The following is a 24,075-nucleotide window of genomic DNA, read 5'->3' on the forward strand; positions in this document are numbered from 1 at the left end:
ACACCTAGATTTAGAAATCATATTTTGAAATTAATAATGAAGGACTTTTACATGTAGGTCATGACTACTTTTAAAACAATTTCATCAAAGAGAACAATTCAACACCATCTATGAAGTATTACAACATTTAATAATAGAAACATCTTTTTTTTCCTTAACACAACTGTACTGAGTTGGACTTTGAACCCACTCCATAACCTCCTGTCCTCAAGAAAGCTCTTTTCTTATTCATGATGAAAGGATGGTATTCCCACAACTTCCTATACTGTGGATTTTATACTCATTGGATAAATGATGCCAATTTGATAACAATAGCTTACCATTATAAATAAAGCATAATAGCCTATCTTATTCTTATTGAATACTACTGCCCCCATCACCTAAAAATCTAGTCTTTAAAAAAAAAAACCACTCTGTCAGAGATGACAGCAAAAATGTCCCTCCACAGAAATAAACACGTACCATGAACAAAAACTGTCAGAATCAACTTTGTGGAAACTATGGACAATAGTTAAAGGTTATAAAAGCCCAGGGAGCACTGAATCAAGAAAAACGTGAGTGAAGACGTTTAGGGAAATCTGTCAAGTCGCTCGATGAATATAAGCTAAAGGACCAGAGCCTTCAGAGACCACAGAGACCGAAGTAGGAGCTAAACTTTAGGTACTCATGGACATAAAGATGGCAACAACAGAAACTGGAGATTACTGGGGGGGAGGTTGAAAAACTATTGGGTACTATGCTCAGTACCTGTGTGATGGGATCATTTGTACCCCAAATCTCGTATCATACAATATGCCCCAGTAACAAACCTGCACATGTACCCCCGAATCTAAAATAAAAGTTGTAAAAAAAAAAATGTTTAAAGAACTAAAGAAAATCAGAGCTAAAGAAAAGCATTAACAAAGTACTAAAGGAAATCAGAAGAATTATGTCTCAATGAAAACAGAATATCAATAAAAAGATAACTATAAAAAGAAACCAAGAGAGGCCAGGTACAGTGGCTCACACCTGTAATCCCAGCACTCTGGGAGGCCAAGGCAGGCGGATCACCTGAGGTCAGGGGTTCGAGATCAACCTGGACAACATGGTGAAACCCTGCCTCTACCAAAAACACAAAAATTAGCTGGGTATAGCAGCGTGTCCCTGCAATCCCAGCTACTTGGGAGGCTGAGGTAGGAGAATCACTTGAACCCAGGAGGTGGAGGTTGCAGTGAGCCAAGATAATACCACTGCACTCCAGCATGGGCAACAAGAGCGAAACTCCATCTCAAAAAAAAAAAAAAAAAAAGGGAAAGTAACTAAGGGAAAAAAATTCTGGAGCTGAGAAGTATAATAACTGAAATCAAAAATTCACTGCAGACTTGAAAAAGAAGAATCAGTGAACTTTAAGCTAGGCCAACAGAGATGATCCAGTATGAATATAAAGAAAAAAAGAATAAAGAAAAATAAAGCCCAGCAGATCGTTTAGACAACCATTAAGCATGTCAAGAGATGCATAATAAGATCTGTAGAAGGAGAGGAGAAAATGAACAGAAAGAATATTTGAAAAACTACTGGGGAAAAAAAGTCTATACAAACAAGAACTTTACCTAACTCCTGGGAGGATAAATGAAAGAGATCCGCCCCCAGACACATTATTATCAATTGGTAGAAAGACAAATACAAAGAACCATAAAAACAGCAAGAAGTAACTCATCAGCAACAACGAATGCTCAACAAGACTAACAGCCTATTTCTCATCAGAAATCGTGGAAGTTAGAGGGCAGTGTGGTAACAAAGTGACGAAAAGAAAAAAAAAATCGTCAAGCAAGAATTCTATAGCTGCCGGAACTATTCTTTAAAAACGAAGTTCATGAAATTAAGACATTACCAGAAAATAAAAAACAGCTTATCACTAGTAGATCTGCCCTATAAAAAATGCCACCAGGAATCCTCTAAGATGAAATTAAAGGACACTAGAGAGCACTGAAAGCCATAAATTAAAACACTGGCAAAGGTAATTACGGAGGCAAAAATACGGCATTATACTTTTGATTTGTAACTCCTTTTTCTCCCTACATGATTTGAAAGACAAATGTATAAAATAACAATTATAAATTTATGTTAATGGGCATTTGACATCAAAACATACACTTTGCAACAATAACATAAATGGTGAGGCACAGAATGGTACAGAGCAGAGATACGTTCCCTACTGAAGCTAAATTGGCATTAAACTAGATAAAGTTTGAAGTACTAAATGCAATCCCCAGGTAACCACTAAGAAAATAAAAATACACAGAAAATGAAAAGAGACAATGGCACACTGCTACGTATCTGCAACACAAAGAAGGAAATACAAAGAAAATAAAGATCAAAATAAAAGATATTAAGACAGGTAGAAAACACAAAGCAAAATGGTAGGCCATTCTTAGCAGTAATTTAAATATATATAAACTGTGGAATTAAAAGGTACATATTAGCAGACTGGATAAACAAAAAAATACAACCAATCTACAGTCTGTCTACAAGAAACTCAGGTTAGACCTGGGTGTCCAATCTTTTGGCTTCTCTGGGCCACATTGGAAGAAGATGACATGTCATGGGCCACACATAAAATACACTAATGATAGCTGATAAGATAAAAAAATTTTAAAAAGATCTCATAATGTGTAAGACAGTTTACAATTTTGTGTTGGGACACATTCAAAGCCCTCCTGAGCCACATTCAGACTGCGGGATACAGATTAGATAAGTTTGCTTTAGATCCAAAGACACAAACAGGTTCAAAGTAAAAGAATGGATTAAGATATTACACGCGAAAAGTAAGAAAGAGAGAGCTGAAATAATGTATTAGTCTACCAGAGCTGCTCTACCAAATCACAACAAACTGGGATGTCTTAACAGAAATCTATTCTCCCATACCTCTGGAGGATAAAAGTCCAAAATCAACACAGTAACAGACCACATTCCCTCTGAGACTCTGGGAAGAATCATTCCTTGCCTCTTCCTAGCTTTTGGTGGTGGTCAACAACTTGGCTTATAGCTGCTAACTTCAATTCTATCTCCATCATCACATGGTGCTTCCTCCTGTCCCATGTGTCTCGCTTATTCTTATAAGGACATCAGTCATAGTGGATTAGGGTCCATTCTAATACAGAATAACTCCATCATAACTTGATTACATCTGCAAAGATTCTATTTCCAAGTAAGTTCATATTCACAGGTACTAAGGGCTAGGACCTCAACACATTTTTGGGGGGATAAAATTCAACCCATAGTGGTCTGCACCTTCTGGTTCCCTAAAATTTATGTCCTTCCAACGTGCAAAAGACATTCACCTAATCCCAACCTCCCAGAATCTTAACCCATTCCAGTATCGTCTCTAAATCCAAAACAATCCCTAAAAATCATCAACTCAAAAGGGATCAAATCTCATCCAGATTAGCTATGAATGAGACTCGGGGTATGGTCCACTCTAGAGCAAAATTCTTCTCCCTCTATGGAGCTGATTCCAAAAAACAATGGTGGGACAGTTATAGATTAGGTATCTCCATATTAAAAGGAAGAAAAGAGAAGGGGGGAAAAAAGGATCAGGGGTCCCAGCTTAGTCCAAAACCTAGCAAACAGCATTAGACTTTTAGGCCTAAGAATAAGCTTTTGTGGATAATGATTTGTACTCTGAGCCCACTGGGGAAACAGCCCCGCCATTGTGGCTCCAGGAAGTCTAATACATACAGGACCCAGCATTTGCAGCTCTACCCTCAGCATCATTCTTCTTTAATTCCATTTTGTCTCTGTCCCATTCAGTCCAGCCTGGCAGTGTTTCTGCTGTTACAACATTCTCAAAAACTTTGTCAGTCTTTCATGAAATTCAGGGGGTCGAAGCCATCAAATGAGGGTCCTCCACAGATCTTTCCTGAAAAATTGCATGTCTATTCTGGCAATTGCTGAGATGGCTGATTTGATCCACAAGTTATATACCAAGTCTCTTTAGAGAATAGCTGTCCAGTTACAGCCTTGGTCCTGTACCACAATACACTATCTGGACGACTAAAAAGTTTCCAAATTATCAAGTGCTGACTCCTTTTTGCTAAACAATTCATTCCTCAATTTATATCTTTCCTCTCACATACTAGTATACAAACAAGAAGAAACAAAGTTTTATCTTCTACACATTGCCTGTAAATCTCAGCTAAATATCCAAGTTCATTGCTTAACCAATGATAGAACACAATTCAGTCAAGTTCTCTGCAACTTTATAACAAGGATCACCTTTTCTCCACTGTACAACAACATGTTAATCATTTCCTTCTAAGGCCTCATCAGACTGTCTTTAATGCTCATATTTCTGTTGACCATCTCTTCAAGGCAATCTAGACTCTCCTCTTTTCTTTTTGAGACAGAGTTTCACTCTTGCTGCCCAGGTTGGAGTGCAACAGCGCAATCTTGGCTCACCGCAACCATCGCTTCCCAGGTTCAAGCAATTCTCCTGCCTCAGCCTTCCCAGTATAGCTGGGATTACAGGCATGCGCCACACCTCAAAATACTCCAAGACAATATCCAATCCCAAAGCTATGCCAACATTTTTAGGTACTTTTTTACAGCCCACTTCCAAAACCAAAATGTGTTAGTTTCCTAGGACTGCCATAACAAATTACCACAAAAGGCTATTTACTACAGAGACCCTATTTCTCAACGTTCCATTCACAGGTACCTGAGTTAAGACTTCAACATTTTTTGAGGAAAGCAATTTAACTCATAAGGGTGGCCCTACTAATATCAGGCAAAATGCACTTCAACAACTGTTACAAAACACAAAGAACATTATACATTAATGAGAGGGTCAATCAATCGAGAAAATAAATATAAACCTATACATAGCTAACAAAGGCCCCCTCTCCCTCTCAAGATGTATCAACACATAAGATATATACCAAAGATGTACAGAATTGAAGAGAAACAAGTAATACCACAATCACAAAAATGGAGACATCAGTACCCCACTTTCAATAACAGAACCAAACACCAGTCAAAAGAAGTTTGATAAGGAAATACAGATCTCAAGCAATATTAAAAAATCAGACATATAAGAACTAGACATAATATTAAAAAACAAACATTGGGCTAGGCACAGTGGCTCACACCTGTAATCCTAACACTTTGGGAGGCTGAGGCAGGCAGATCACCTGAGGTCGGGAGTTCAAGACTAGCCTGGCCAACATGGCGAAACCCTGTCTCTACTAAGAATACAAAAATTAGCCGGGCGTGGTGGCGTGTGCCTGTAGTCCCAGCTACTCGAGGAGGCTGAGGCAGGAGAATTGCTTGAACCCAGGAGGTGGAGGTTGCAGTGAGCCAAGATCACATCGCTGCACTCCAGCCTGGGTGACAGAGCAAAACTCCATCTCGGGGGCGGGGCAGGGGGAATCAGACATATTGAAAAGTCTCAATAACTTTCAAAAATGACTGCAGTCATATAAAGTACGTTCTCTGACCACAATGGAATGAAACTAGAACTCAATATCAGAAGGAAAACTAGAAAACTCATACTTAGAGATGACTGAAAATGAAAACAAAATATCCCAAAACCTAGGGGATGCAGTGAAAGCAGTTCTCCAGAGGAAAATTTCTAGATATAAATGCCTACATTAAAATAGAAAAAGAAAATCGCATGCCTGAGTCAATAACCTAACATCATCCTCATAAGAGCTAGGAAAAAAGGAGCAGAGTAAACCCAAAGCTAGCAGAATAAAGTAAATAAGTTAGTTATTTGACAAGTTAACAAAATCAACAAACTTTTGGTTAATAAGACCCAAATTACTAAAACCAGAAATGAAAATAGGACACTACCACTGAAATAAACAAGAAAACACAATGAACAATTGTATGCCAACAAATGACATAGATAAAAGCAACAACTTCTTAGGCACACACAAGTTACCAAAAACAATTGAACAAGAAATGGAAAAGACGAACATACCTTTAACAAGTAGACAACTGAGTCAGTAAACAAAAAGCTCCCAATAAAAAGGCCAGAGGCCTCTAGATGGTTTCATTGTTGGATTCTACCACACATTTAAAGAATTAACTCCAGTCTTTCTCAAACTCTTTTAAAAAATAGAAGATGGAACACTTCCCAACTCATCCTATAAACACACCATTATTCTGACACCAAAGCCAGACAAAGACACCACAAAAAACCATAAGCCAATAACCCCTGCAAACCAAATATAGCATCATTATTAAGAAGATTAAACACTATTATCAGTTGAGACAGGTCCCAGGATTATGAAGGTGGTTCGACATACAAAAATATATGTAATGTGCCACATTAATAGAATAAAGGGAGGAAAAAACACACCATCATCTCAACTGATGTAGGAAAAAAATCCGACAAAATTAAACTTTCCTGATAAGAACACAAAAAAAAACTGGGAATAGAATTGAACTTCCTCAACTTGACAAAGAACACCTACAAAACCCCCAGAGCTCACATCATTCACAGTGGCAAGAGACAAAGCTCTCCTGCTAAGGTCAGGAACAAGACAAAGATGCCCTCATTCTTCACTTCCATTCAACATTGTACTGGAAGTTTCAGCCAAGCAATTAGTCAAGGAAAAAAAAAAAAAAAAAAAAAAGCAACCAAAGTGAAAAGGAAGAAGTAAAACTGTATCTCTATTTGCAGATGAAAAGACCTTACATATAGAAAATTCTAAAGAATTTTCACAAAAGAAAACTGTTAAAGGTAATACACAAATTCAAAGTGCCAGAATATAAGACCAATACATAACATTCATTGTTTTAAGTATATGAGCAAGGAACAAAAAGGAAATTAAGAAAATGTTACCTTTACAATAGAATAAAAAGGAATAAAATACTGAAATATTGTTAAGACGACAATACTCTGAAAATAAACCCATAGATTAAATGTAATTCTTATCAAAACCCCAGCTTCCTTTTCAGTAGAAATTGACAACCCAATCCTAAAGTTCACAGGCAAATGCAAGGGATCTACACTAGCCATCTTGAAAACAAACTGAGTTAAAGATGCACTTTGTTCTTCTCAATTTCAAAACTTACTATAAAGCTTCAGTAATCAATACAATGTATTACTGGCATAAGACTAATAAGTAAATCAACTAACTGAATTAAAGGTCCAGATATAAATCTACACATCTGGTCAACTGATTTTTAAGAAGGTGGCTAAGACCATTCAGTAGGGGAAAGCACAGTCTCTTCAAGAAATGGTGCTAAGATAAATGGATATCCACATGCAAAAAATAAAGTTGTACTCCTACCTTACACCACATATAAAAATTAACTCAAAATGGATCAAAGACCTAAACATAAGAGATAGAACTAAAAAATGCTTACAAGTGAAAACAACCTACAGAATGGGAGAATATATTTGCAAGTCATATATCTGGTAAAAGAATAATATCCAAAATATATAAAGTTTTTGTATTTAACAACAAAAAGAGAAACAACCCAATTAAAACATGGGCAAAGAACTTGAACAGATTATTTCTCCAGAGATATACGAATGGCCAAAAGGTACTTGAAAAGATATGGAACATCAGTCATTAACGAAATACAAATCAAAATCACATGAGATTACCATTTCCCACATACTACAATGGCTAATAAAAATAAAAAAAGAAAATAAGAAGTGTTGGTGAGAATGCAGAGAAATTGGAACCACTGTTTATTGCTGGTGGACATGTAAAATGAGGCAGCTAATGAGGAAAACAGTGTTATGGAAAACCTAAGAAAACATTGTTAAGAAAAATGTTACAAAAACTTAAGACACAGAATTACCATATGATCCAGCAATTCCTCTTCTAGGTACATACACCAAAAATTGAAAACAGCTTTTCAAAGAAATACTTATTCCATATGAATATTCATAGAAGCACAATTCTCAATACCCAAATTGTGGAAACAACCCAAATATCTGCTAACCAGTGAATGGATAAACAAAATGTCATATATACACACAAAGAAAATTTTTATCCAGTCATAAAAAGGAATGAAGTCTTAACACGTTACAATATGAATGAACCTTAAAAATACGCTATATGATAGATGCTAGAAACAAAAGTCTCATATTGTATGATTCCAATTATATATAATATCCACAATAGGTAAACCCATAGAGACAGAAAGCGGATTAATGTTTGCTGCAGCTAAATGGAGGAAAGGGGAATAACTGCTTTTAATGGGTACAGGGGACTCCTTTGTTGGTGGTGATGAAAATGTCTGGAACTAGAGAGAAGTGATAGTTGTACAACACTGTATATGTACTAAATGTCACTGAATTGTATGCTTTCAATTATTTTTTACTACTATTTTATGTAAATTTCACCTCAAAACACACACACACACACACACACACACACACGCACAAAAGTACTGCCAGGTTTCTGGAATAGAAACTGATAACTGAAGGGCAATCCATACATTAGCATAAACAATCATAAACAGATAGGAAACAAGCCAAGTTTCTTCTGTGTGGTACTTCAAAGACAATTTCCAGTTGTTTCTTATAATAGCAGCTAACCTTGAGGAGGTTCCTTGATACATAAATAATAAGAGAAAAAAGCCATACTAGCTTGGGTAAAGGAATACATCATGCTAGTCACTGCATGAGCAACATGCAGGCACAGTGAATATAACTACAGTTAATTAACCCTTGAACAACATAGCTTTGAACTGCATAGATCCACTCATACGCAGGTTTTCTTAAATATATGAGAAAAATTTTTGGAGATTTGTGACAATTTGAAAAAACTTGCAGACAAACTGTGTAGCCTAGAAATATTGAAAAAATTAAGGTATCTCATGAATGCATAAACTATACATAAACTATAGATACTACTCTATTTGATGACATTACTGTAAAATATACACAAATACATTACAAAAAGTTAAAATTCAACAAAACTTACACTCACAAAGTCTTAGACTACACATGGCATCATCCAAATTCCAGAGAAATGTAAAGAAACGTAAAGATGTTGTATTGAATAACTGCATAAAATTAACTCAGTACATAATAATTTCATAGTTATCTCCTGTTGCTATTGCAGCAAGCTCAGCTGTTTCAGGTATCTGCTTAAAATGGCGTGAGGATAATCATCACCACCTGAGTGAATTTACTGTCACAGTAAAAGGGATCTCTCTCAGTTAACTCATTTTTCACTATGTTTAGAGCAATACCTGAAACCTTGAATAACACTATGGGACCCAGAAGAGTTGCCACTAGTGATACTGGAAGTGCTTCCAAGAAGCAGAGAAAAATCATGGTATTACAAGAAAAAGTTGAATTGCTTGATAAGCATAGAAGGTTGAGGTGTGTAGCTGCAGCTGCTTACCACTTTAAGATAAATGAATCCAACATAAAAAGTACTGAAGAAAAGGAAATTTGTGAAGCCATCGCTGCACCTGCAGTAGCACGTGCAAAAATCTTGCAGTATTTGCAAAATACTTCTATCTCACATTCAAGATGCAGCTTTTATGTGGGTACAGAATTGCTATAAGAAAGGCACACCTACAGACTCTAAGTAAAGTCATTATATGACAACTTAAAGCAAAAGAAAAGTGAAGAATTTAATGCCAGCGAAGAATGGTTTGATAATTTCATAAAGAGACTTGGCTTTAAAAATGTCAAGATATGGGCGCCTGTAGTCCCAGCTACTCGGGAGAGGCTGAGGCAGGAGAATGGCATGAACCCAGGAGGTGGAGCTTGCAGAGAGCCAAGATTGCGCCACTGCACTCCAGTCTGGGCAACAGAGCGAGACTCTGCCTCAAAAAAAAAAAAGTCAAGTTAATAGGAGAAACAGCTTCTACTGACCAACAGGCAGCAGACAAGTTCCCAGGCACTGTTAAGAAAACAGGTGAGGAAGGATATCTGCCTAAGTTTTTAACGCAAACTACCCCAGTGTGGAAAAAAATGCTACAAAGGACATTTATTAGTAAGAAGGAGAAGTAAGCAACAGGATTTAAAGCAGGAAAAGATAGGCTAACTCCACTGTTTTATGTAAAAGCAGTTACGTTTATGATCAGGGCTGCCCTCATCTATAAAGCTACTAACTCCTGAGCCTTGAAGAGAAAAACCAACAATCTTTTGGTTATACGACAAAAAGTCCAGGAAAACAAGAACTAATTTTCTAGATTGGTTCCACTGATGTATTGCCCCTGAAGTGAGGAAGTACCTTGTCAGTTAGGGACTGTCTTTTACGGTTCTTTTGATATTGGACAATGCCCCTGGCTGCCTCATGAGTTTAATTAACATCAAAGGTGTTGAAGTGGTCTACTTGACCCCCAAATACAACGTCTCTAATTCACCTTCCCAATCAGGGGTCATAAGAATCTTTAAGTCTCATTACACGATATTCTATGGAAAAGGACTGTTTATGTAAGAAAATCCCAATAGAGAGAACATCATGAAAGTCAGGAAGGATTACACCACTGAAGATGTCATCGTTACAGAAAATCCCTGCTGGAGAAAACTGTGTCCAGATGTTGTGCATGACTTCACAGGATTTACAGCAGAGCCAATCAAGCAAATCATGAAAGAGATTGTGAATATGGCCAAAAAAAAAGGTGGTGGTGGGCTGGTGATGGTGAAGAGTTTAAAAATAAGCATCTTGGATAAATTCAAGTGCAAACAGACACCACACAAGACGAATTAACAAGATGACATGATGAAGATGAGTGCTTTTGATCAGGTGCCAGACTATGAAAAAGACAACATATAAGAAGCAATGCCGGAAAACAAACTAACATTAAAAACTTATAAAGGTTCCAATTATTCAAGACTGCTTCTGACTTCCTTTTATGACAGGAACCCTTCTATGATACCTGCCCTGAAACTAAAGCAAATGGTTAAAGTGTAGAAACATTTGCAGAGAAACAAAAATGCAAAAAAGAAGTCAGGCAGAAATTGTATTTCTGTAAATGTTCCTGCCACTCCTTCTATCTCTGTCACTCCCTGAGATAAGATTAATGACTCTTCTTCTTCCTCCTCCTTAGCTTACTCAATGTGAAGAAGAGGATGAAGACCTTATAATGATCACTTACACTTAATGAATAGTAAATATATTCTCTTCCGTATGGTTTTTTAAATAACATTTTATCTAGATTATTTTACTGTAAGAATACAGGATATAATACACATAAAAAATATGAATTAGTTGATTTTATGTTATTGATAAAGCTTCTGGTCAATAGTAGGCTATTAGTAAAGTTTCTGGGAAGTTAAATGCAGGTTTTTGTTTGTGAGGGGGAGTTGGTGCCCCAACCCTACCACGTTGTTCAAGGGCCAACTGTACATTCTTGAAAGAAGAAGGTCTGAAGTAAGAGTGGTTTATACTATGACTTGAGACAAACTAATGCTAGGCCAGGCGTGCTAGCTCAAGCCTATACCCGGCACTTTGGGAGGCGGAGGTGGGTTAGGTCACTTGAGGTCAGGAGTTTCAGACCAGCCTCACCAACATGGTGAAACCCTGTCTCTATTAAAAATACAAACATTAGCCAGGCCCATGGTGGTGCACACCAGTCCCAGCTACTCAGGAGGCCAAGAAAAGAGAACTGCTTGAACCCAGGAGGCAGAGGTTGCAGTGAGTTGAGATCGCACCACTGCATTCCAGCCTGGGCAACAGAGTACAACTCCGTCTCCAAACCAAAAAAAAGAAAAAAAGAGATTGATACTACTGGCAGGAATGTTTTCTTCTAGATAGCAAACAATGAAATGTGATTTATCTCAATCTTACAGCCAGAGATAACTAATATAGCAAGTCAAACCATCAAATTCCAAAAGATGAGAGCCACTTTGTCATGAAAGAATACTTTAAGTTAGAAGGGCCATTCTAACATAATCAATGCTATTACTTTATTGTAGAAACAGGGTGTGGTTAGTTGATAAGCTGGGAAGATACTAAATGTAAAGGTCTTCAAATCTCTAAGTATTTAAATTTCTTCTGGGCAACTAACAAATCTTAAGTATTAACTGCCAGGTAATATATTTATTTTTTCATTTCTCAAAAATCAGTTATAACCCTGTCAAGTATTTATTATTCTTATCTTCACAGATGAAGAAACCAAATAACTGACTTTCCCACATATTAAAAGTTGTGGAGGGAACTGAACACAGGTATATCTAAGTCCAAAGTCTATATTCTTTCTACTGTACCACACCTAACCATATAAATGAGGAACAGGAAAGTGCCAGTGCAAGGGCTCAATCCAGATTTGGCTCATTTCCACCCAGCCTTGGACTAAAGTGCCAAAAGAGGGCCCCATTTATATAATATACTAACGTGAAACACCTATAAGAATTATTCCATGAGTGAATTTTTAACCTAAAGCCACATGCTGTATTTCCTTATGTTTCAAAACAGAACTAGAGAAATTTTATTGTGATTAAAAACCAAAAAACAAATGAGATTTTAAAATTGTATTTAAGAAATTAAGAATGTTTACATTCCAAAACGGTTTACTCATTTTTAAATCAACACTGTGTATTAATACCTAGATTTTTCTTTCTTATTCTAGTTATCTGTTTACTCCATCTACATATAATTTTTCCTGGCTTACCGATTTCAAAGCCAGACATCAGTCACTGGTGCACTGATAGAAAGGATAAAAAATATTAGGCTTTCACAGAATTTCTGCAGATATTAAAAGTTTGGAGCAAAAAAAAAAAAAAAAATAGAATCACAAAGTAATGTCATCAGCGTTCAAAGTATAGACATTAGGTGAGTTAGTCCTTCCTAAAATCATTAAGACTTTGCGCAGACATAAGTTTGAGAAGGTGAAAGGATGGTTTCTCTGAAAGCACAGCTCTTAAAACTAGTGCTCATTAACTTAATGATCTCTATAGCTAAGAATTAGCTCAACATTTAAGTTTAAATAAATATGGTGAACTCTGAAGACTAAGTAAGTGGTACCTAGCTGATAAACAAGGGGAAGGAGAAACAGGAGTACATGTATATGTCTTGAGAACTGAAAAAAAGATAAATATGACTGGAGCAGAGAAAACATAACAAAACCCATCATTTATCACGCTGAGGAGGCATGAAAAAGTTTAACAAGGGCCTTCTAGGAATTTGGATCTTATCCTAATAGCCACAGACAGTTTAAACAGAGAGGTGACATGATCAGATTTTCATTTTTAATGTTCATGTTCGTTGCAGATTAGACAATGAGCTAGGTAGGGGCAAGAGTAGATGCTAGGTGACCAGCTAAAAACCTGCAATAGGCCAGGCAACAGATAGTTATGGCTTTAAAGAGGGTAATACCATTGAATATGGAAAGAATTAGAGATACAAGAAATACTTAGGAAACAGAAGAGCTAGGACTAGAGAATGACTTAACAGGGATAGAGGGAGATGCCAAGGATTTGGGATTCTAGATTTCTGACTTGAACAATTGGACTGATGATGAAAACAAAGAAAAAAATCAGGGTTTTTTGTTTCTTGAAGAGACACTAGAGAGAATATATGTTCTGCTTTGACCAAGTCTAAGATTATTGCTGAGTAAAACATCAACAGGCCTTAAGTTCAAAGGACAGAGTGGGCTACAAACATAAAATTGGGAATTGTCAGCACATAAAAACAACTATTACCGTCTAGATTTAGCTTGGTTCATATAAAATGGATCATTTTCAATATTCACGAAATGTGTTGTTTTTGGCTATCCCCAATATCTGGCTTATTCATTGATTTCTCTCTTCCAGCAGCAGTTCTGCATATATTAAAAACAACCACAGTACAACCTTGTTCTGTTCATATTGCTTTTTCTGGGGTATGAAAGACATATACAAGTGTAGCACTAAGGTTGAGGACACGTTTAAGAAAAGGAAAGAGCAGAGAAAAATATTTGCGTATAAATTTATTGTAGCCTAAGTACACAGTGTTGATAAAGGGACCCATGCAGTTGCATCACCTGCTGGTGCTCTCTGTCTGAGCATCTGGTGGCTGCTGGGGACAGATGGAAAAACTTAATAAGAGTTTCATTCAAAACAATAGAACGTATCAACTTACCAACTTATCAACTGTGAAATACGTAATACATTATTATTAACTGTGGTCATCATGCAGTGTGATATAGTTTGGATGTTTGTCCTCTCCAAATCTCATGTTGAAATGTGATCCCCAATATTGGATGTGGGAGGTGTTTGTATAATGCGGGTGGATCCCTCATGAATGGCTTGGTGCCATCCCTGTGGTAATAGGTGAGTTCTCTATGGCTTCATGTGAGACCTGGTTGTTTAAAAGAGCCTAGCCCCTCCTCCCCTCTCTCTCGCTCTGGCTCTGTGACACACCTGCTCCACCTCCACCTTCCACCATGAGCGAAAGCTTCCAGAGGCCTCACCAGAAGTCTAGCTGATGCTGGAACAATGCCTGGACAGCCTGCAGAACCACGAGTCAGATAAAACTCTTTTCTTTACAAATCATTCGGTCTCACATATTCCTTTCTAGCAACTCAAAAGGGACTAATACACAATGCAATAGATCATTAAAACCTACCCTCCCAATTTAACTGAAAGTCTGTATGTACCTTTTCATCTCCATCTCCCCTTTTCTCATTCCACCTCCTTACCCCCTAGCCTCCGGTAACTACGTTTCTATGAGATACTTATTTAGATGACACATGTAAGCGAGATCATACAGTATTACCTTTCTGTGCTTGGCTCATTTTACTTAGCATAATGTCTTCTGGTTCCACCCATGTTGTCATGAATGACAGAAGTTCCTTCCTTTTATAGATCATGTATTTGATACCTTAGAACATTCTGGTCAAAGTAATGATATAATGAAATTAGCTGGCTGCTCCTAATTAGAAAACACAAAGTGGATAAAGAAAAGGATGTGCAGACTGGACACAACATGGCGAAACTCCGTCTCTATTAAAAAAATACAAAAAATTAGGCAGGTGTGGTGGCACGCACCTGTAATCCCAGCTAATCAGGAGGCTGAGGCAGGACAATCACTTGAACCCAGGGGGTGGAGGCTGCAGTGAGCCGAGATCACATCACATCACTGCACTCCAGTCTGGGCAAGAGTGAAATTCCGTCTCAAAAAAAAAAAAAAGAAAAGAAAAGAAAAGATGTGCTCAGGGGTTCAAATTCCCAGCTCAAGCACCACAAAAATGACCTCAAAGTTTCTGTGTCTTTCCTGAAAACAATACTTACCTACTACAGCTGCAAAACTGAGATTGCTGAAAACCAAACCCAGAGTGAGTTGTACCAAGGCTGACCTGGCTATAGCCACTGCTAATTGCCCAATGTACCAGCAGCAGAGACCAACACCGAGTCCCTGATATGGGATCACTGGGGTGATCAGCCAGCTCACCTGATGCAAGGTTCGCTACATTGGACCACTTCCATGATGGAAGTGCTTTGTTCTTACTGGAATACACTCTAGGTATAAATTTGTCTTGCCTGCATGCAATGCTTCCTGTATACAAACACAAATTGTATGTCTGAGTCCATTTACACAAAATGTCCAAAAAAAAAAACAAATCTATACAGACAGAAAGTAGATTAATGGTTGCCTAGGGTTGGGGGTGAGAAAATGGATTAAGTATAAACAGGCATGAAGGATATTATTAGGATGAAGAAAAAGTTCTAAAACTGTATTGTGATGATAGGTGTGCAATTCACAAAATGTACCAAGATCCCTAAATTGTACATTTGAAATGGGTGAATTTTATGATATGTAAATTATAATCCCAATAACACTGTATTTCAAAAATACACATCATAGTACTAGTCATAAAGACTAGAAAACTGCCCAAACATCCATCAACAGTAAAACAGTTAAACTGTGGTTATATTCCCACAATGGGACACTATACAGCAACTAAAATAAACCATCTATGACAAACACAGCACTTGTCACAAATGAAGAGCAAAATAAGTCAGATACAAATACAGTGCCTACTGTATTATTCCACTTATGTAAAATTCAAAAATTGGCAAAACCAATTTCTGCTATTTAAAGTCAAAATGGTAGTTACACTTGGGGACGCCTGACTTGAAGGAGCATAAAGGAGTTTCCAAAACACCGATCATGTTTTATTCAGTTGTGTAATGCTTACATGATTGGGCTCACCCTGGGAATATTCAAAAATCTGCCCACTTATAAAATAATATAATATAAAATGAAGAAGGGAGAGGAGAAACAAGAGTACATGTATATGTCTTAAAATATGTGCATTTCTATATACATATGGAACATTTTAATAGAATTTCTCTAAAAATCACCTGTAATCTCAGGGAAAAAAAACTCAGAAATATCAAATGTCCTGCAGTTAGGTAATGGTTAAATAATAGAATATAAATATATAGTAGCCATGGCTGGATATCCACAAACCATCTAGGCACCTCTTCTTTCTTAAAGAATCAATCCCACTCTTAAAACACAGTGGGAATCCCGATTAAGCTAACAGCATCAAAAAATATGAAATACTGGGGGATAAATGGGATAAAAAATTTGAAAGACCTATACACTGAAAAGCGCAAAACATTGCTGAGTGAAATTAAAGACCTAAGTAAATGGAGCAGTATATCTTGTTTATAGAGTTGTAAATACTAATATAAATTTTATTTTTTGATTTTATGATTTCAATTTTCTATTTTTTGTTGCTGATATACAGAAACACAACTGATTGATTATACTGTGGGGGTGGTTTCAAGACACCTTGCAGTTACTGTCTTCAGGATTTTGGAACACTGCGCTGCAACCACCATAATATAAAACAAGTCTGAACTGAATGACCAATGACGAGGGGGTAATGGTCCAACCAGTAAGTAATAAATTGCTGTGTTTTAAGCCATTAAGTTTTTAGACGGTTTTGTTATGAAGCTAAAGAAGCCTTTGCCCGGATAGCATTAGATTATTCTGCCTGGTTTTAATTCAGAGGAACTTCTTCCTTCCTGAACTTAAGAGTCAGGGGGCAATTCCTTTTTGTCAGAGATTATTATCCACTAAGGCTCATCTCAAAATGAGGGTAAGTTATGCCCTCATGTACAGATAAGTCTCTCTTAAAGGTTTTGGATTTGTACAGGCTGAATATGGGTTTCCCCAAATAAGGATTTTAAGTTTCCTCTGCTTCAATTTTCTTCTATCAGGGCATTCTGCTTTAACTCTCAAGTAGTCTTGGCAGGAAAAGGGATCTCAATGTAAAATAATATATATAACAGAATAAACTTATAACTGTGTCGAAGATGGCAATAAGTTGAATTGTAACAGGCAAATTATTATAAAGTTAAGACTCATTTACCTGATAGGTAATCCCGTAACTGAAATAAGCTGATGATCAAGGCTTTTTCAGCCTGCATTGCAATTCACATATATGGTAAGTGACATATATCTTTATTTGTAGGAAATTAATAATAGAAAAGAAGAACCAAAGGAGGTCTGGATGTCTGAACTGGAAATACGGATTAAAGGATCTGGGCCACACCCAACATGGAACAAGATGTCTGAGTAAATTATTCTCATACTAAGAAAAATAATAGTTACTGCTACCTTAAAAGATTAGGAAGGAAGGACAAACAAAAATGCCTATCTAATGTATTTAGCCTTTGAGGCTTCAACATTATAATATTGTCAGAAACTTGAGTTTCTGAAACCTAACTGAACTACTCTGTGTATTTTTATCATTACGTGCACTTTGTTTTCCACAAATAATTAAAGTTTGCTTTGAAATATTAGGCAATCTCAATAGTATTAAGAGAAGCCAGGGAAAGAGGCTTTTGTTGTTGTTACTGTTTTTAACTTACATTTAAATTTAGAGCAGTATCATTTAATTGGTAAAGGAGAATATTTCAGTTAAAACTAACAGGCTGGGTGTAGTGGCTCATGCCTATAAATTTCAGCACTTTGGGAGGCCAAGGCAAGAGGACTGCTTGAGCCCAGGAGTTCCAGACCAGCCTAGGCAACACAGTGAGACCCTGTCTCTACAAAAAAAATCAACAGCAATTAGCTGGAAATGGTGGCACACTTCTGTGGTCCCAGCTACTTGGGAGGCTGAGGCAGGAGGATGGCTTGAGCCCAGGAGATTACCACTGCAGTGAACCATGATCACACCATTGCACTCCAGCCTGGGCAATAAAGTGAGACCCTGTCTCAAAAACAAACAAAAAAACCCTTAAAAGCCTATCTGAGTGTTAAGACTGGGCTTATACGCGCCCTTTCTCACCTACGGATTTTCCTTTCAGAACTCTTTTCTATTCAAAACCTACAAGGTTTTATTTTGACTAGGAAAACTAGGTCATTAGCAAGGAGATTCGAAATCTTTCAAGAGAGCATTGTGAAAACGATGTTCCCAGTATCTTCTCCCCAGTATCTTCTCGATTCTTCCTTTTGTATACAAACTCAAATGGTAAGAATTACAAAAGTTAAGATTTTTCTCACTGGAATGGGAAAAAAAAGCATGAAAATGTGTCTTCTGTATTTTTAGAAATAATAAAAATATTCTTTAAATATACTAGAAAGGAAGAAAAACCAACAAAAAAGTATACTATAAAAGAGATGCATCTGTGAAGGAAGTAGAAACAGTCAATGTTACGTTGAGGTTGCAAGTTGACAAGAGGCCAAGATGAATGGGATACAAGAGACTGATTTGAGAGGATAAGATAATCAAAGATATTTCAATACAGGAAAAATAAAACTCTGTTGAAATCTATGAAAACCGTTAATAACAAATTAATTCTAATTTAACAAAATGCAGCTATAAATTAGACTGTATCAACATAAGAAAAAAGCTGAGGATGTCATCCAGACAGGAGGAAAAATAATGAAAATAAACTAATACTTTAGTAATAATTAGATAGTATGCTGATTATGATAAACTAGATAATGTAAATACTTAACAATTAAGCTCCAAATAATCTAAATGCTGAGATCTGTTATGAATTTGATGACTGACTTTTTTTTCCCTGACTCCACAAGTCAGAGACACACAGTAACCACTGTCAAACATCACTATTTCATAACAGCACTGAAGAGAGTAAAATGCTTTTGAATAAAAGGTTGAGATTCAGAATTTTACATAATCAAATTTTCAAGCATGCAGTGTTTCCAAGTATGGTTTACTGTAAAAACTCCAGTTTTACAAAATGTTGTTTAAAAAGGGGGTCTTATAAGTCAAATAGGTTAGGTAATCGCTGCAAAATTTTGGTATTTACACTACACATTACTCAAAAAACGAAGTTTCTGAAAAGTTCTGCAATAAATAACCTATCATTAATAACTCAAGCACTGCCCACATCTACTTGATTCTACAGTATTTATTATCATTCCATTAAACACTTAAAACATACTTTAATAAACATTAAGGTATTCCAGTCTTCATTTTTATATTTTATCTTGATAGGCAGTTTTACCTATTATTCATCACTAAGGACCTAACAGATGGGAGAAAAAACAATTAGCCTTCAAAACATATCTAGTTAGAGGTTAGAAAGTGAAATAAATTAAAATGCACACCGGGATAACTAAAAATTACATGTAGGTAAACCATTCTTTTACTTTATAATCATAAGTACAACACTGGTTCTAAACAGAGAAACAATGAAAACATAAAGCCAAGTTAAAAAGGAACTAGGTCTCCATCCCTTAAGATTTCTGCTAACACTCTTGGAAACTCCACAATGATGAAGATAATTCTCTCCCAGCGGTAAACTAAGCTTTCAAGTTTGAAGCATTTTATCCTTTTTAACTTCTGTGTGGAATGTTCCTTGTCCAAATTAACTATCTGCATATATTCAGGTGTAATCTCAAGTGTCACCTCCACCAAAAGGTCTTCCCTTATCATTTCATCTAAACTCAGCTTTCCCAACTCCAACTTCACCAAACATTATTACACTGTTTTGACTTCTTGATTTATTTGATTACCAATACAATCCAGTGCCTAGAATAGTGCCAGACACATAGTGGATGCTCAACAATTACTTGTTGAATGAATTAACACTATTTTAGCATAGTAGCTTTCCATTTGTTTTATATACCAATCACAGCTAAAAAAGGGTAGCAAAAACAGGTTTCTTTATTATTTCAGTTTGAAAAAAATGAAAGTAACACTTTGCAACTTAATTTAAAAAACATGGAAAGTTGCCTACTCTGTGTGTGCAATATTGTTTATGTGTATGTCAAAGGTTCTTCTCTTCAACGCAAAGAAGGCATACAATTTCTAGATGGTTTGAGCAAGTAAGAGTAAAAACAATCTTGAAGACATCTTTTCAGCATTAATACAACAGAGGGCCAGTCTTACCTCTAAAAAGTAAAACCTGTTTAAAGTTTTGAAAAACCTTTAACTTCTGATATCAACATGAGTTATTTCAGTTAAAATTTAGCAGACTGAACATAAGGACTATTTCAGAGTAACAGAATAACTGAGAAGTTAAATGACCAGAAGAAAAGTAATTAAGGTGAATTCTAAACATGAAACACAACAGTAAAAAGCGACTACCCAAGCCTCCATTTCTTTATTCATACATCTTGTATGAATGTTATAGTTCTTATATACCTATCTACTGTTCATACAGTTGAACAGCTACCTTAATAGGTAAACTAATAGATATGAAGATTGACATTTGAGAATATCTAGAACCAGGGCCTTTAAACAGTAGATTAACGTGGGATTGATCTTTGGATCAAATTATCCAGAAGGTAGTTTTAATCTCTCCACAGCTGCACAACCACAAAACATGCCAATACGCCAACTTCTAGTTTAAGACATCTACACACGAGGCAGGTGGATCACTTGAGGCCAGCAGTTCGAAACCAGCCTGGCTAAACCCTGTGGCTACTTAACAAACAAAAAAAGTCTACCCAAAGGTCATCTACTTTTCTCTCCAAAAGGGGCTCCAAATTTCCACCTTTCTTCAAGTTCGCCTCAAGGCAACCCATAGTGATTTCTCTGGACATGTAAGGTAATTTCAGCTCTGACAAAGGCAGGTTGCTTTTCGTTTTAATCAGAATGCTCTAGACTTGTTACCTGTCTACATTTTCTCCACATCATAAAATCTCCAAATTGATCTCTGAATAAGAAATGTGAGACCTTCCATTTTTGGCAGACATAACTTATTTTCTAAGTAACAACAACAGGAACAAAAAACTTGTTAGACAAAATAATCATGCAAAGGTTTCTACATAAAAAAAAAAAATGACAGGTATGAAAAACTTCTGCCTGGTATACTATGAAATATTAGCCTCAGATTCCAAAATTCAGAGAAACAAGAAACCTCAGCATTGAAATCTAATTATTTACAAAGCAGCCACCACCAACTCAAGTTATTGGTTCTTAATTACACTGTCATTCTTCCATATGGCACAAAATCCAGGCTTTAAACTTGCCTTGTATGTTCTCGAAGAATTCTTTATCAAGAACAGAAAAACCTTAAGATTCTCATGTACATGTAATACATACACTGATATATAAAATGCATATACATATATTCTTTTATAGAAATAGAAGCAGGCTATAAGTAGACCTTAAAAACTAATCGACTCTCAGATCCTAGGTGGATTCCAGGAGTTTGGAAAATGGCTGTTAAGACTGGGTCAAGGTCACACACAATAAATTAAATGTGCCTAAAAGTATATTTGTTCCAGTTTTAAGGAGAATGCTGTGTGTTTGAATTTAACATCAAGGAACACAGCCAAAAACTAGAAAAAAAAAAATGAAACGAATAAGCAACTGGTCCAACATGTTAGGGAAATTTTAATAACCTAATCTGTAAAGCCAGAATAAAGTATTTTAAAAGGTATTGAAAAAGTGAACATTAGCTTCCTGTCATAATCCAGGAAAACAGAAAACTATATTTAATACATACATCTGGTGTGCGAACACTCAAATTTAAAGGAAAATGACCTAATATTGACCTAATTTAATTATTCACCAGGCTGAATTCTTTTAACACAAAGCATTCTTCGCCCTTTAATTTTAATCTGTATCTCCACTAGCATAAAGATTTTCGCCTTCACTTCATTCTGTATACTGTGTATCATTCCAGTCTGTTACTTCATTTAAAAATAAAAGGCTTAAAAAAATTACTATAAATTACCATCAAACAATTTGATTTGCCATTATTAGGTTTCTAAATAATGCTGAAATACTCTATTATCCAAACCTGCTGTCATCTAAATAGATTCTATTCTAACAACTCCAGTAATTTTTTACCAAATAAAAATTACTTTTAAATGGGGAACAATTTGAATGATGAGGCTTTCTAACAGATTGTAAGATAATCAATGTAATGTACATTAGAGGTAAGGATGACCAAGTCTTACCTTTATCAGTTGTTACTTTTTCTATGCATCTGAAAGAAATAAGAATCAAACATTAATGAACAATCTAGCACATTTTCTGAAAATATATTTATCTCTTTCAGGTTCACCTGCAGAGTGATAAAGAAAGCATCTAGACCAGTGTTGTCCAATAGAATCTTCAGCAGTGATGGAAACATATATGCACTGTCCAATATGGCAGTCGCATGTGGCTACTGAGCACTTGAAACATTCAGTAATTGTGAAACTGAATTTTTAACTTTGATTAATGTAAATTTAAATAGCCACATGTGGCTACCACAACTGACAGCATAGAGCTAGAATATCATTCAAAACAGCTGTTTTTAACTAAGATATTGATACAAAGAAAATATTACTCATTTTGTTATATTGTGATTATATAAGAAAATGTTTTCATTTTATATAAATGTACTAACTAGAGATGAAATGAAAATGTTTTGGATGTGTTCTAAAGTACTTCTGCCAAAACAGGGAGGACAGACATAGTAAGCATAGCAAAATCTCAGCGAGGTGATCAATACTGCGGTTTCATTATACTATTTTCCCTATTTTGTGTATATTTAATAATTTTCATAATAAAAACTTAATGAACTGTTAAAAAGACCCAAAATTGTTTGTTAAAACCAAATCAAAATGTACTTGTGAAAAGGCAATAATAGATGGACCTCACAAGTAAATGTAACTTGCTCTTTACAAATTAAAAAGCAACAGTAAAGAACTTAAAAATTGTTACAGCCTGAAGACTTTCTAAAAATCCCAAAAAACACCAAAAATCAGATATATCCCCAGGTTTTTAATTCAGAAAAATTTCTCTCATACATAACTGGTGAGGACAGTATAATGAACTTCCTATACTTACTACTAAAATTTAAAAGTCAACAGGCTCTGAACGTTTATCATATAGATACCACAGAGTATCTCTGAACAGTACAAAGTTTTTTTGTTGTTGCTCCTCCCAAAATACAGTGAAGACTCCCTATATATAGTAAAAACTCTATTATGTTACAACGTTATAAATAAATAAAAACACAAAAATCTATTCTACTTAGAAATAATAGTTATCATTGTTTATTCCGTACTTTTTTTAAAAGACTGGTATTATAATTTTATTTTAAATCACATTACCAATGTCCCAATTAACACACCATAACTGCTAATCATCCTATCTTTAAATAAAAACTGTAAAAATAATTGCTAAATTTTTGAGAAATTATATAACAAATTTCCCCAAAAACCTTTAAAGTTGGTTCAATGTTTCTATCATCATATTGATTAAGATCCTGATCACTCAGGATTTCAGTCTTGTACAGCTGAAGGCTTCTCCAAAGAACTGTAAGTTTTTTCAATTCAGAATATTACTTCATCCTCACTATCCATGACCTTTAAAAGGGAAACAGCAAGAAACGTCACCTAAAGGTTTATTACTGTTTTAATTTTACCAAGAAAATACACCAAAAATGGAATTTCATATACCAGAAAATACTTTCCTTAATCGGAATCTGAAGGAAGATATCTAAAAATACTCAGTATTAACTAATATGGTTACTCCACAGTGAAGTTAGAATTTTTAAAAAGTATTTGTCCCTAAAGTTTTGAGTTCTGAAATGTACAGGATAAACAAACGGCTACTATATGTAAGAATGAAAAGAAGCCTTATATATTTTAACCTAGTCTTAATTTGACAATTTCATTCCCTATTAACAGAACACATGGATGAATCAGAAAAAAATCTTAGGCAAAAACTACTATACTAATGCTACTAGATATTTTGTGG

At 35.7% G+C, this 24,075-nt stretch overlaps 1 protein-coding gene across 2 annotated transcripts in view; it reads right to left on the reverse strand.

Annotated features, from left to right (window-relative positions):
* Positions 1 to 24,075, reverse strand: part of LOC105496091 (ZFP91 zinc finger protein, atypical E3 ubiquitin ligase) — a 42,490-nt gene that overhangs the window by 14,387 nt on the left and 4,028 nt on the right. For both annotated transcript variants that reach the window (XM_011766160.2, XM_011766159.2), the window contains exon 2: positions 22,284 to 22,312. In XM_011766160.2, coding sequence (XP_011764462.1) covers positions 22,284 to 22,312 — 29 coding nt within the window. The remainder of the gene's footprint in view (positions 1 to 22,283; positions 22,313 to 24,075) is intronic.

Source organism: Macaca nemestrina, chromosome 12 (genome assembly GCF_043159975.1).
Source record: "Macaca nemestrina isolate mMacNem1 chromosome 12, mMacNem.hap1, whole genome shotgun sequence".
Lineage (NCBI taxonomy): Eukaryota > Metazoa > Chordata > Mammalia > Primates > Cercopithecidae > Macaca > Macaca nemestrina.